We start from the raw sequence: 14,451 nt of genomic DNA, 5'->3' as shown, positions 1-14,451 counted from the left end.
CCACCGACAGGCGGGCCAAGAGAGGACAAGCGCGCGCGTCCCGCCCGTCCGCGCGTTGTTCGTTTCACCCCAAAACCGACGCAACTTTGGGCCGGGGATGGGTCGAAAGCGGACACAAAGCGGACAAAAGTCCGTTTGCGCCCGTGCGCTGGGCCGTCTCGTTTGTCCCTTTTACTTCAAACGGACGGGGACGGACAGGATAGGGTCGCGTGGTGAAGTTGGACTGATGGCCCTCTACTCTACTCTTGGCCTCCAGTTTTGGTTATCATGCTGTTTTCTTTGCTTGTCATCTGCATCTCTTGGCTGCTGGTAGTGTCCCTTTTCCCTCTGCGTCTCCTCCGGCGACGTTGTTGAATCAGGCAGGTGTGAATAGGGCAATGGTTTTTCTGGTACCCTACAGCCAGCCTACTGGTGTGGTAGTGGTACCATGTGTCTGGGGAAAGCAGGTCAACAATGCATGTGACGATGTGATGGTAGGGTACACCCTTATTTTATTTTAGAGAAAAATGTAGTACTCCGTAGAGTATAAGTAGTACCTTGAGGAGGAGTTGATGTGATGTTGACATGGTGGTAGCCTGGCCCTGGCCGCTGGCCGTGCACGGTACGTCGTGCAGCTGCTGCTTAAATGGCCGTCTGTATCCGCTCGTACAGGTAGTCTTAAGAGAGGAGGCCCAATCAATCGATCGCCCTTGAATCACCAGGGCCCTGCAATGACACTCTGTGGTTAGTTCTCGCCATTTATAAATGTACCGCGGCGCCCAAGATCGCCCTAAATGACAAGGGGGAGGACACTGCTCCTAACAAGAAAGATTCCACTTCCTCACCAGCCAGCCAGCCAGCCAGCCCAAGAGAGGAGGACACATGTTTCTTGGGCTTATTACATAGGATTCTTCCATCCACGATTCCCTACTTGCATGTGTTTGCAATGCGGCATGCGTCCCATGTCGACCAGTAACTCTCATCTCATGATCTCATCTTGCGGGGAACAAGAGATCACATGATCCGCAGGGTGGCCATTATTACCACGGGCTAAAGAACACGCCGAGAGTCTCAGAGAAGGAACGTGACAAGATTGCAACTGCAGTGCGAGGGCCGATCGAGGCCAGTAGAAGCCGTCGTCATCATCTCCTCACTCGCTGTCTGTCTATAGTAACACTCTGTAGTCTGTACTAGTAGCAGTAGTACTACTGGCTGGCTGTGGGCTGGGTTGGCTGTGGCGTGGCGAGTGGGAGCTAGCGGGGAGGCAGGTCTGGAATGGGTCGAAAATGTCAAGGCCTAGCAATGTACTGTAGTCATCGGAGTTGGAGCCGCTGAATCATGGCAGCGATCGCTGGCACGCTCAGGGCTCCTTTGATTCAAAGGAATTTTATAGGATTCGCTGGCACGCTCAGGGCTCCTTTGATTCAAAGGAATTTTATAGGATTTCTGAAGGATTGAAATCCTTAGGATTTTTTTCTATGTTGCTCCTTTGATTCATAGGATTGAATTCTATAATTTTTTTTTCTATGGAATCTTTTGTACTACATTTCATAGAAAATCTAACATCCACTCCAACCTCTTTTTACAATTTCTTTGTTTTTCCTGTGCAGTCAAACACTCATTGCTAATCATATAGGATTCAAGTGGGCATGCTACTCCAATCCTATACTTTTCCAATTCCTACGTTGTCAAAATACTAAGAATCAAATAGGCCCTCAGCTTCGCCGCCTTCCTTCATCAACAAAGCACGCCACGCCTGCTCTGCTATGCTCTGCTCTTCCGGGTCCTTCCCTTCCCATGGCAGCGCGGAAAGGAGGCCATTGAATACGCCGCCCATCCATTAACTGAAGGCAGTAGTACTAGTACGGCCATCGATCTTCATTTCGTGCGGCATTAAGTAATAAAAACGCTCGTTTGCTAATTTGAGGATGATTGGTTTCCTGGGCACGCTCAGTTTGCTACTAGTAGTAATTTGATGATGGTGATGATTAGTTTACCATTTCCGTCGACGAGGCCGAGATAGGAGGTAAATGCACCCAGGTACCCTAACTAGCACAGAATGTGATGTTTTAGTCCCAAACTTGCAAAATGCAATTCCATCATACCCCAACTTGCACTGAATGTGATGATTTAGTCCCCGGCCTATCACAGCTCAACAAGTGGCAGCCAGGTGGTCGGACCGGTCTTTGCCCGCACTTTTGCAAAACACACCCTGTGGTCTTCTCTAATTAACACGTCACGCGTAGCATACAGCTCCTATTTATGCATTCTGTCTCTCTTTTAAGGATTTTTTATGAGCGGTCAATGGAGTTTTCGAGTGGAAGAGGCCTGCTGAATAGTTTGCTCCCCGGCCCAATAGTACCTTTTGTCCGTGGAGTTACTTTTTACCCCAAACTCCAACGTTAACATATGCACAGTGTGTGATACTATAGGCATAGGAGAACTAAACTAAATAAATGCAGAGGGCATTAGGGATGAGAAACATAATCAGTTCTGTAGGTTCAGTATATAACTATATATACGACTGTAGGAGTACCAAACAGCCAACAGGTTGCACTTATCTGATTTTTCTCCTTGATCCATGCTGGAGGTGCCAAGTTTTTGTCCTTAATTTCATGCTGCTTGCCGTGATTTTCTGCTGATCCAGAGAAGCGGCAGAGAGTTCCCTCGGCATACAACCGATTCATCAAGTGAGTGATCAGTGGTTGATTCTAGTTCCCCGTTTTAGCTTGAATCTTCTTTGTGGCAAAATGCGTATGCATGATGCATGATTTCCTATGTACGGCTCCGGCAGTGGTGGGCTCCGGCAGTGGTGGCACACATGCGGCTCCGGCAGTCAACGACCACACTAGTATCTCTACTGCCTGCACACGTAGTCGTATGGGTTGATCCATGTAGTAATCTGTTAGCTAGAGATGTATGATCACAGTATTGATCAGAGAGACCGCCTGCATCAAACTGCTTTCACTTATATTCTGCCGGATTTGTTCCTCATAGGACTATATAGGGATATTATTTGCAGGGGATACAGTATATACAGGGAGATTATATACCATTGTTCACATATACTCCCTCCGTTTCTAAATATTTGTCTTTTTAGAGATTTCAACAAGTGACTAAATACGGAGCAAAATGAGTGAATCTACACTCTAAAATATGTCTAAATGCATTCGTACGTGGTAGTTCATTTAAAATCTCTAAAGACAAATATTTAGGAACGGAGGGAGTAGCAGATATGCTACTCCGAAAATTAAGCAAAAAGGTTCTTTCACTTTCCTCGGTAATAGTGAGAAGCTCAAAATATTATTTACCCATCATGTAACTATTATTTATTTGACCATTACATGTCTAGATGCCAGGAGAGAACATGTATAGCTGCATATCTATTAAATCTGAACAATGACAGGCTTGACGATTACATGTAGGAGTATATAGCTGCCAGGTGAATTCACATAGCCTGCTACGCTTCTGGATGGGTCCTCCGCCCCGCCCTCGAGCTTTAGGTCGTATACGGTCCCTGTCAGAATCCCAGTTGCTATATTGCTCCCGTACAATGGTCCCAGGCTAAAATCATATTACCTCCATGCTCCCTCCCGAAAATGTTGTTCGTGACGTGTTAATTCGAGAAGACAACAGGGTGTGTTTTGCAAAAGTGCGGGTGAAGACCGGTCCAACCACTGGCTGCCACTTGTCGAGCTGTGATAGGCCGAGGACTAAATCATCACATCCGATGCAAGTTGGGGTATGATGGAGTTGCATTTTGCAAGTTTGGGACTAAAACATCACATTATGTGCAAGTTAGGGTCTTTTTAACTCCCGAGATAGGTTCACACAGCTTTCGCCTAGATATTTTTTTTACCTCGGTCAGTCAGTCTGGACTCTGGAGTCTGGACTTTGGGCGTGACGCACCGGGCGGGGCGGGCTGACGTGCAGGGAGAAGGTACAGAGGACAAGGTACGGGGGGTAAAATGGTAAAGACACCGGGCGGACCCCTCCCTTCTCCTCCTGCCTTCCAACGACACGAGAGAAGCGAGCGCCCACCTCCCCTCCCCTCTCGGTGTGCAGCGCGGCGCGGCGCGCGCAGAGAGAGATCCTCCTCGCATCGCCATCATTCTCCAATCTACCTGCTCTGATTCCTCTGCGCTCTCGGCCGCCGCCCCGCCGCCTCCTCCTCCTCCTCCGTCGGCCGCGCCGCGCAGGGCGATCCTCCTCGCCGCAACGCGCGCGCGCGCGCGCTTCACGGTACGGGCTGCTTCCTCCCTCCCGAGTATCTTCCTCCGTGCCTTCGCTCCCCTGCTGCGCGCCGCCTGCTTGACGCTGCGTCGCGTCCGTTCCGTGGGCGTTGTCGAGGTGGGTTGCGGGCTCGCGGCTGTGTCTGTTGCCGTTCGTCGGTTTTGCGGGGTGGGGGAATGGAAGCAGGATCGGCCCCCTGTGTTGGTTTCTCGGGGTGGAATTCCCGGGCGAAGCTCTGCTCCGTTGCGTGGTTTTTTCACTTGGTGGTGAGTTCATCGGTTGAGTGAATGTGAGAGTTGGTTGGTTCGATCAAGGAGGGCCTATGGAGAATTGTCGTGGGGTTTCAGTTGGTAATTTGACGTGCGTGTGTGTGCGCGTGTTATGGAGGTTTAATTTCACTGTGGACTGCTGCTGCTTTGCTGGCAGAAACCACCGCGTTAGTTGTATTCTTATCGCAGCAGTGCGGTTCGAGAAATCAATCTTACCTGCACTTTTCGGGAATGTGGGAGCGATTGCTGAAATTCCGCTTTCGTTTGCCGTTCCTTCCCGAAGCAGGCACGTTATAAGGTGACTTTGTGGTATTATGTGGGCACCAGTGCATCTACTGGATGGTGGCATTGTTCAGTTGCTGCCAGTAGAATTTCAGTGTCGCTACCTTCTCGCTGAAAATGATGGTGGTATTTGTAGGAGATGAGGTTTTGGACTCGTGGTCTTGCTGGGAGCTCACATTTGCAACTGTCTTCCTGAAATATTCGCGGGGCTTTCTGTTGGTTTACTGAATATTTGCCCTGTTGATTGCATGTTTGGTAGATCCAGTTCGGTAGAATTGTTCTATGCCTGTAACTCTGAGCAAGCCTTACTGCTAGCTTCAGGAAGTTGCTAGCACTAAACCATGTAGTTGCTTATGTTTTCTGGTTCGTCGTGTTTACCCAAGAAGAAAAGATTGTTCGGAGATGATTTCATAGTTTGAGCTGGAAAGGGAATGGCTAAGTCTTGCTTCATGTATATTCCAAGACTTGGATTGTCTTTGTGTGTTACTTTCATTTGTAGCTAACTCAGTACATGTTGTGCTCATGTGTTACACTGGTTTAATGTGAGAGTTCGTTGCTTCAGCTAAGGAGGGCATAAGGAGAATGTCATTGGGTTTCAGTTGGTACTTTGATGTGTGTGTGTGTGTTTATACAGGTTTAATTCCACTGTGAGCTGCTGCTTTGCTGGCACCACCATGTTAGTTGTTTCCTTATTTTAGCAGTGAGTTTTGCAAAATCAATTGTGCCTGCTCTTCTCAGGATTGTGGGAGGAACTGCTGAAATTATTTTCGTTTGCCGCTTCTTCCTGAAGCAGGAACGTTATGAGTCAGGGATACTTCATGGATTATGAGGGAACCAGTGCATGCAATGCGTGATGGGTGGTGGCATTGCTCAGTTGCTGCCAGTAGGATTTCGGTGTCGCTACGTCCTTGCTGACATTTGTAGGACACGAGGTTTTGGACTCGTGGTCTTCCTGGGAGCTCACATTTGCAGCTGTCCTCCTCAAGCATGCATATGCCTTCCTGTTGGCTCACTGAATATTTGCCCTGCTGATTACTTGTTTTGTATATCCAGTCCTGTATAATTGTTCTATGTCTGTAACTCTGAATGAGGCTTCAAGAAGTTGCTAACACTAAACCATGCAATTACCAATGTTGTCTGATTCGTCGTGTTTACCCGAGAAGTGAAACTTTTTCATAGATGATTTGATAATTTTAGCTGGAAAGGGAATTCTTCCTAGCTTCACATATATTTCAAGATTTAGCTTGTCTTGATGTGTTACTGTCATTTGTAGCTAACTTGCTATATGCTTGCTCATGTGATTAGTTGCCCAACTAGTGCAACCTTATGACAATGTGTACTGAGCATCATTCATTTTTTTCTTGCCAGGTTCTGTGATCTATACCATTGGCCTCAGGGAAGATCCTAAGAGAGAGGATAACTTACATTTTTTAATTCAGGTTAAGTAAAATTACCCGCGGGGGGCAAATGGCTGCAATCATGTTATGCACGTGCAGCGGGGACCAATCGAAGTTTGAAGAGATGCCCCGATCACCGGAATCTCTCGCAACACGGGATTTCTCAGCAAGTGGTTCTTGTTCGAGACCAGGAAAACGAGAAGCAATGCCTGATGATAGCCAAGTGAATGAAGTGGAATCGGACTTAAGAGAGACTCTTTCGCTAAATTATGAGGTTTGCTTGAATCCTTCTCTCTTCAAGGAAGATGATTACATTGCTGATTTGCTCACTGTTGGATCTATCTGATTATGTAACAGGAGGCCCGGGCATTGCTGGGTAGACTGGAGTATCAGAGAGGAAACTTTGATGCAGCATTGCAAGTCCTTCAGGGCATTGATATAAGAAGCCTCAAACCACGAATGACCAGTGCTGTTACTGAAAGTGCCAAGCCTAAAGTTTCTCCACGTTCTTCAAGACGGAAAACCTCACAAGTGAATGGAATGCTAGTGCATATGTCAATGCATTCTGTAAGTTTGCTTCTGGAAGCCATATTGCTTAAAGCGAGATCTTTGGAAAGACTTGGTAGAGTGACAGGTACTGACTGAAGTTCTTATCTATGTGATTTCTTGCATTGTACTTTAGCATCATCATCTGAAATTGCCGTAGTAGTTTTAGAAGCTTTGCCAAAACAAAAGTCTAATGTATGAGGGCTTTGTTTCCTAGTATTTCATAGGATTAAACAGAAACAGAAACCTATGTAATTGCATTGGATAAGGCCATACTATATTTCTTTGTCCATCATACAAGTTATATGCATATGCCTCAATAAAATCTCTGCAATATCCAATCTGAGTTTCTCTTACATCCAACTCCTTTACATGACAGATGCTGCAGAAGAATGCAGAACCATCATAGATATTGTAGAGTCTGCATGGCCGGATGGTGTTCCTGAAGGTACTTCCGAAGACTGTAAGTTGATAGACATGTTCCACTCGGCTCTAGAATATCTTCCTAACCTATGGATGAGAAGTGGTTGTTTTGAGGAGGCCATAACTGCATATCGGAGAGCTCTTGCAAGGCCCTGGAATTTGGATTCTCAAAGGTCCGCCAACTTACAAAAAGACTTAGCGGTGACTCTACTGTACTGTGGTATTGAAGTGAAGTCTCCTCAAGAGTTCAGTCAGCAACGGAACTTGGCAACCCCGGAGAACAACATCGAGGAAGCAATTTTGCTGCTGTTTGTACTTATCAGAAAGCTAACCTTCCAAGAAATAAAGTGGGATCCTGATCTCGTGAACCATTTGATGTACGCACTGTCATTGTCTGGTCATTATGAAGTCTTGGCCAGGCATCTAGAGATGTTGTTACCTGGAACCTATAGCAGATCAGAAAGATGGTACGTTCTCGCGCTTTGCTACAGTGCAGCTGGCATGGATGATAGTGCCTTAAATATCATAAGGAATGGTTTCCGTGTGTTAGAAAGGAAGGGGAAACCTCATATTCCATCTCTTCTTCTAGGAGCCAAACTATGTTGTAAGAACCCAAAGCATGCTTCTGAAGGAATAAAATTTGCAAATAAAGCCAGGGAGTCATTCAGAAGTCATGATATGCATTTCATCAGTGCTGTGAATCATTTCCTTGGTGTTTGTTATGGACCTTTTGCTAGGTCATCCACTTCTCACACAGAAAAAATGAGATTGCAAGATGATGCACTGAGGCTGTTGCAGGATGCTGCGGCAACGGCGAAGTATAATCCTGAAATACTGTACAGCCTTGCTTGGGAAAATGCAATGCAGCGCAAACTGAATGCAGCCATTGAAAGTGCAGCGGAATGTCTCGAAATGGTGACAGGAAGTTCAGTGAGTACCTGGAAGCTGTTGATTCTAGTGTTATCTGCACAGCAGAATTTGGAAGAAGCTGAATCAGTAGCTGATATTGCACTAGATGAGGCTGAGCAAGAGGATCAAATGGGTATTTTGAGGCTAAAAGCACTAATTCAGTCCTCCCGTGGACAATTCAAGTCTGCTGTGGAATCTTTTAGGATTTTGCTTGCAATCATTCAAGCAAAGAAGGAAATCTGGAAATTGACCCCTTATGATAAGGTACGACCACTTACATTTCTTACCGAAACTCAAATGATGATAGCATGTGTCTACTTTCTTTAATATCCACTTGGCCTACACAGGTTAAATCCCTGCATGAGTTAGAGATGGAAGCATGGTTAGATTTGGCATCAATATACACAAAGCTTGAAGCATGGAATGACTCAAACATCTGTCTTGACAAAGCAAAATCCATCGATTTCTTATCTCCAAAGTGCTGGCATGTCAAAGGTAAATATTCTTACAACCTTGACTAGTTGTCGTTTGTGGCTAATTGTGCTCCACATGAGACCTGGTTCTGATGCTTACCGTCATTCTAGTAAGTTACATGCCTAACATAAAAAAATTACTCTGAATTAGTTAATAAGCATTGGAGTTGGTACTTACACCCATAGCCGGCCTTTACCAAAACTGTGTGTGCCGGCTTTTAACCTCTAAACCTTACCACTCCGAATAATATCAGGACAAATTATTTTTGGCCAAAACAACCTCAAGCAAGTACATACTGTACAGGCTATAATCGAACAAGCTAAAGCTATGAACACCAACTTTGTTTGCCCTCGGATGTACATGTTACATGACGATCACCAGATACTTGATGATGGTTGAAGTATTAATCTAGCTATGTGCAGATATTAAGATTTCCAAAAGAACATTGTATTTATTTGCTATCATCTTCGAGTTCTGGCTCAGTCATACAATTGAGGTTGATATTACCTGCATGTGCTTAAGTAATGGTATTTGTTTTCACTTGACATCAAGAAATTGTCAGCAACAGCAAAGATGAGTGGACGTTAAGGAGATTTGATTTGTCCCTGAAACTCTGTTGGCTTAGTGCTATAATTCACTATCGATCAATTAAACGTTGTTTACATATTTGCGGGTAACAGACATAATGATATTGCATGTCAGGAGCCACTACAAAAAGTAACAGTGATCCCAGATATCTGAATGGGTAGCCAAAGGCATGTTTGTGTTAGATTTGCTATTGTCATTTTCATATTGTGGATCAATTGCTACACTTGGTGTTGTTCATTCTGCTCTATGATTTTCAGAAGCACTAACATGTGTGCTTTTCCAGGCCTGATACTGGAGGCCCAGTCCTTGCACCAAGAAGCCCTCGAGGCATTCTCATTCTCCCTCTCCATCAATCCAGACTATGTCCCTAGCATGGTTTCTATGGCAAGCATTCTAAGAACTCTTGGAGCGAAATCATCGTCAATCGCGAGAACTTTCCTTCGCAGCGCCACCCGCTTAGAGCCAACAAACCATCAAGCCTGGATGGGGCTCGGACTCGTCCTGAAATCTGAAGGATCGGTGCTTGAGGCCGCTGACTGCTTCCAGGCAGCTTACGAGCTCCTAGAGTTGTCACCTATTCAGGATTTCTCCGAGCAACTGCCCATCTTGCTGCAGTAGGAACCCGTGGCCTTGCCAGATATCAAAAAGGAAAAGAAAGTAGTACATTGCCTTGCCAAGTAGCACAGGTTTTGCTGTAGAAATCTCATTGCATCCTTGGCTCTCCAACCAGTAAATTATGTGAATGTAGTATACCCATTTCCTTAGATGGACATCCTTTACCAATTTTGTTTTGTGGATGAGCAGTTATGGTAAATTATGTGAGTGTAGGTGTTTCTGTTAATGTTGCAACTCCCTGTGCTGCACATTCAGTTTTGTTCTATTGGAAGAACATAAATGAAAGAGATATGCTTGGTAGAGTGAATTTCCATTGCTCGAAGAATCTGTTTCCATCTCACAGGGAGCATTCCCACCATTAGATGAAAATTTTACATCACTGCATCCATAAAGATCAGTGCAACCGCCCTCTGTTAGTGCCAACCCTGATTTTTACTGTTAAAGCAGTAGTTGATGCAGTAGTGCTTTGGATTTCAGATAGGAATATCTCCAGCTTTTCTTTGAGGAACATTTCATTGGTTTTCTGCACTTAACCTGAAAAGTTTTAAAACAAGACCTGCTCTGTCAAGTGATGGAAGCAGTGGAGGTTTAGGCTTGGATCTGTTCAGTTGAGGAAAGGGAAGGAAGACGATCATGATAGATTGATGAATGAAGGCTGGATAGGCAGTGGACAAGTGAAGAGAATGTTTTGTTATGTCTCCATCTTACCAGAGTTTACAATCAGTATCCCAGTGACGTTTACTTAATTCTGCAGCAGACTGAATGCGAACATTCATAACTAGCCACATAAAGTGCTTCACCTTCAAAGGAGTAGAGATTTCCACAGATATCTAGCCCTTAAGTCAGTAGTGCCACTTCATTGAAACTATGATTTATCTAAAGCCAACAACATTTTCTTTGATTTATCTAATGCCAACCAGTTTGATCTCTTCAAAATTACCTGCTGATGCAACAACAGTTTTGGAACCCTTGTCACAATATCTTCGTCCCAAATTACTTGTCGCTACATCAATTTCTATCCATTTTTGCGTATGTACATATTGCAGTCAATAAATACTACTCAAAAATCGAACGCCAAATTGGCTGTTACGATCCATTTTCTTTTCCACATCTTCACTTTCTGTGCCACTAACTGGGGGAGCACATTGCTAATTTTACTTTCATACTCCTACAAATAAGACGGAGGGCTATCTTGGCTCGGAGGAGCTGGAGCCATTGCAAGCTGCAAACATCTTGTATGCACGCAAACAAAAAGTTGTACTGAGATAAACTAACAAAACAGAGGACAAGTTCTATTCAAACATAAAAACACAGGACAGGAATAAACTAAATATTTAGTTTTCAACTCATAACCTCCATCCAGAAAGTAACACGAACAAAATAAGATAGCGGAACACTGGCTAGGAATGTCGACAGAAGTACTCAAGAAATCAGCCATCAAAACTGACTACAAAGTTCACGACACCCAGGTGGCACATATATCATCTTCTAGATATGAAGCAGCAAAATAGCAACTTCTATCCTCTACTCAGCAGCAGCAACCTCCTCTGCTCCAGGAATCACCTCATCTCCATCAGCAGGCCTGTCAAGCTTCACACCAACATCCTCCTTGTAGTCACCGTGAACCTGGAACAGGCAACGTGGGTCACATTAGAACTTGAGTAGACTGGAGAACAACAATTAACGCTGTCTATCCAATGCCCAGCTAAAATATTTTCAGTAGACATGGTGGTGCCACAAGACAATTACCTCCATGAGCTTCCCCAGGTCGAACTTGGGGGCCTTCAGGATCTTCACCTTGCGGACGTACACGTTCTGGAGGGGGAAGATGCCTGAGGTGGCCTTCTCAATCTCCTTTCCAATCACCTCAGGGATGAACTTGTTCACAAGCTCCTTCAAGTCACAGCTTGCAGCTTGGTTGACCATGATCTCAACCATCTTGCGGCGGATCTACAAGCAAGAAACACAGATAGAATTGTTAACAATCATCTCGATGATCACCAGAACTTAATACATAAACAGATAGAAAAAAGAGCAAGGTGAACAAATTTACCTGTCTGATCTGACTTGCTTGGGCATAGCAAGTGCGCTTCACCTGGTTTGGGCGTCTCTTGGTGAAGCCAATGGCGAACATGCGGAGCATGTAGTTGTCAGTGGTCTTCACATCCACATGAGCCTCAATGAGTGTCTGCCACTTCCTCACAAGAGACCTGAGCTTGTCAGTGGTGAAGTCCATGCCCTGGCAAGAGGGAGAACAGGTTAGCAAAGGAAAAAACACAACATAACATCAGGTTTCAGGCAATGCCAAAGAGATCATTACCCAGAAGTTTGTGAGGACATTCATCCCTTGCACATCCTCAGCACGGAGTCTGATCTTCCTGTAGGCCTGGTCCTCATCGTTCTGAAGATCAGCTAGAGATACTTCGAACACCCTGTGCTTCAGACCCTCTGAGGCAATCTAAAATAAAAATGAAATGTGCAGTCAGCTAATAGTCAACTTACAACAACAAACATTAAACACATTCCTAGATGAATGTAAATGGAAAGGCTTAGAAATAAAGATTCAGTGTGTCAAATGCTACACATTCGACATAGGAACACAGTTAGAAGAATCAGTTAGACCAAGCACAAACTACTAACAACACTTGAATGCTTGATTGTTGATTCTAATCAACAGACTGGGTGCTAGTTTAAAAACAGGTGGACTATAACTACAACTACAAATAAACTGTGCAAGTGTGAAACAAGATGCATGATTTGGTTTCATACTTAAGGGCTGATTCACAAATTGCACCAGAGACATTGGTGAGACAAAATGGTAAATCCCGAAATAAAATCAATTATTATCAGTAGGGTACACAAAGTATAGTTTATAAATAATAGCGATTGCATTTTAGTGCTAGTGTATCACGCCTTTCAGCACTTAACACGACAACGCAACCTTCAGAAAATGGTTCAATCCGTTTCATGCCAATAGGACTATATAGATCACAATCGCGTATATAGGAGCAGGCATACTACCAAACAGCTAATCCATGGGACACAAGACATCAATGGATGTGACAAACACTGCACGCGCAGATGCAAGGCAGGGGAGAGCATACCTTGGTACCCTGCGTCCTGGACACGAGGGTCTTGCCGACGTTGCGGCTGGTGAACAGCAGCGGCGCCTTGATGTCATACCACTGCTTCTTGGTGAACGGATCGACGCTGCAAAACCACGAGAAAGCAGGCAAGAAACCGCATCAGCACATGAAGGAGGAAGAGGAGATGAAACAGATCCTAGATCACGACGCTGCAACGGATGAGCGGGGTGGGGGAGGCACTCACGCCTTCTTCTTGCTTCCCTTCCTCCCCTTGGAGATGCGCTTGTTCTTGCCGACCGCCATGGTTGCCGCTGCGGGTGGAGTGGCGGCGCTGCGGCGTCTGGGGGCTTGAGCGTCGGGGCTTCTGGGGCGCGAGGGGATGAAACCCTACACAGGCGAGGGGTATATATAGTGCGCTTTGAGGGTTTCCATTCCATCGTGCGGTCGCGAGGATGCCCGGGTGGATGGACGGATGGGATGCGGGGAAGCCCATGTGGGCTCTTCGGGGAGATTGTGTTGAAGCTTGGCCCAATAGTGTATGGCATGGGCTCGGGCCGTCTCTTCTTTTGGTTAAAAAGGGGAAGAGACGGAAAGACTCCTAAAAAAAGGGAAGAGACGGAAATAAATACAGTTTTGTTAAAGCACATATGAGAATTATGTTTTTTAGGCTAAAATGAGAATTAAGTATTGCACATCTAAGTTCGTCACCACCTAATTAGTTGTTGTTTGATACGTGCAAAAGGTTCGTCTCTGCTATCAGGCGCATGTTTGTCTCCTGGCGGGCCATGTTTGCTTTTTGTGTTCATCTCGCATGGGCTTTTTTATGTTTTGTGGGTTTTATGAATTGCGTGTGTTGTTGTTGTTGTTGTTGTTGTTGTTGTTGTTGTTGTTGTTGTTGTGTGTATGTTTTTTTTTTTTGCAATGAAGTATGACACGGCGAAAGAACTGAAGAGTCAGCCTTTTATAGGAGGAGTGCCACAACCTCTCATGTACCGGTTTTGGGCTAGAAGCTTCCGACTAGTATTTTGTTTTTTCTCCTTTGCTATTTTGGGTTTTTACAATCTTTTGTTATTTTATTTATTTACTGTTTCTTTTTCCATCGATTTGTTTTCAAAATCATGATTTTTTGTTTTGTTTCTAAATTTTAATTTCTTTATACTTTTTTGTTTTTTGGATTTATTAATTCTCATTTCTACTCCTAATGTCTCAGTTGGTAGAATAGCCTTCATGATTTTTTTTCGCCTGGTTAGTTTTCGTCGGTTTATTTTCATCTCGCCTCTCACCATCCCTCTCACATTATTTTTTTCTTCTTCGCACTTAAAATCGAATCACGCTTGATACTCCTTTCATTTATTCGCGCTTGCTTTGTCAGATGTCGATTCAATTCAATCATGTAAATATTTGGCAATTAAGAATTCAAAAATAATACCATATACATAAGATCACCTTCCAAACAGATCACCTCCCTCTCTGATTTATTTCTCCCACCGACCCCCCTCCATACTTAGCTCCACTAGGGGGAAAAACACAACCGTCGAAGCCACGCCCTCACGTGATCACGTATCACAATGAGAAGATTCCTTATCTCTACTCCTAATGGAGCAGTTGGTAGTCTCCGTTGCACATTTTTTTTCGTCTCACCTCCCGCCC

At 44.7% G+C, this 14,451-nt stretch overlaps 2 protein-coding genes across 3 annotated transcripts; one reads left to right on the top strand and one right to left on the bottom strand.

The window, feature by feature from the left end:
• Window positions 1-4,001: 4,001 nt before the first annotated feature.
• On the top strand, window positions 4,002-10,033 carry LOC119284813 (protein NPGR1-like). Of its 2 annotated transcripts, XM_037563974.1 has the most exons (6): window positions 4,002-4,221; window positions 6,132-6,434; window positions 6,518-6,794; window positions 7,086-8,302; window positions 8,386-8,533; window positions 9,384-10,033. In XM_037563974.1, the coding sequence occupies exons 2-6, from the start codon at window positions 6,231-6,233 to the stop codon at window positions 9,716-9,718; spliced, it is 2,181 nt and encodes a 726-aa protein (XP_037419871.1). In that variant the 5' UTR covers window positions 4,002-4,221; window positions 6,132-6,230; the 3' UTR covers window positions 9,719-10,033. The 2 variants fall into 2 exon arrangements, with proteins under 2 accessions (XP_037419871.1, XP_037419872.1); XM_037563975.1 differs by lacking the exon at window positions 4,002-4,221 and having other exon boundaries at window positions 5,959-6,434.
• Window positions 10,034-11,020: 987 nt separating this feature from the next.
• LOC119284811 (40S ribosomal protein S3a-like) lies at window positions 11,021-13,178 on the bottom strand. Its single transcript, XM_037563973.1, has 6 exons — window positions 13,046-13,178; window positions 12,820-12,925; window positions 12,036-12,173; window positions 11,769-11,954; window positions 11,465-11,665; window positions 11,021-11,341 (listed from the first exon to the last, which is right to left on the bottom strand). The coding sequence occupies exons 1-6, from the start codon at window positions 13,102-13,104 to the stop codon at window positions 11,240-11,242; spliced, it is 792 nt and encodes a 263-aa protein (XP_037419870.1). The 5' UTR covers window positions 13,105-13,178; the 3' UTR covers window positions 11,021-11,239.
• Window positions 13,179-14,451: the final 1,273 nt, after the last annotated feature.

The sequence above is a fragment of the Triticum dicoccoides genome, chromosome 4A (genome assembly GCF_002162155.2).
Source record: "Triticum dicoccoides isolate Atlit2015 ecotype Zavitan chromosome 4A, WEW_v2.0, whole genome shotgun sequence".
Taxonomy (NCBI): domain Eukaryota; kingdom Viridiplantae; phylum Streptophyta; class Magnoliopsida; order Poales; family Poaceae; genus Triticum; species Triticum dicoccoides.
The sequence above is the reverse complement of the archived record's forward strand: the minus strand, read 5'-3'. Positions and strand labels throughout refer to the sequence as shown.

What these genes read in the sequence shown, in the direction of transcription:
- LOC119284811 (XM_037563973.1), bottom strand. Translation starts at nt 13,104, where the DNA reads ATGGCGGTCGGCAAGAACAAGCGCATCTCCAAGGGGAGGAAGGGAAGC. An exon ending in AAGGGAAGCAAGAAGAAGGC is followed by an intron (nt 12,926 to 13,045) that starts GTGAGTGCCTCC and finishes GTGGTTTTGCAG; the next exon opens with CGTCGATCCGTTCACCAAGA. An exon ending in ACCTGGGGAAGCTCATGGAG is followed by an intron (nt 11,342 to 11,464) that starts GTAATTGTCTTG and finishes TGCCTGTTCCAG; the next exon opens with GTTCACGGTGACTACAAGGA.
- LOC119284813 (XM_037563974.1), top strand. Translation starts at nt 6,231, where the DNA reads ATGGCTGCAATCATGTTATGCACGTGCAGCGGGGACCAATCGAAGTTT. An exon ending in AATTGACCCCTTATGATAAG is followed by an intron (nt 8,303 to 8,385) that starts GTACGACCACTT and finishes TGGCCTACACAG; the next exon opens with GTTAAATCCCTGCATGAGTT. An exon ending in AAAGTGCTGGCATGTCAAAG is followed by an intron (nt 8,534 to 9,383) that starts GTAAATATTCTT and finishes GTGCTTTTCCAG; the next exon opens with GCCTGATACTGGAGGCCCAG.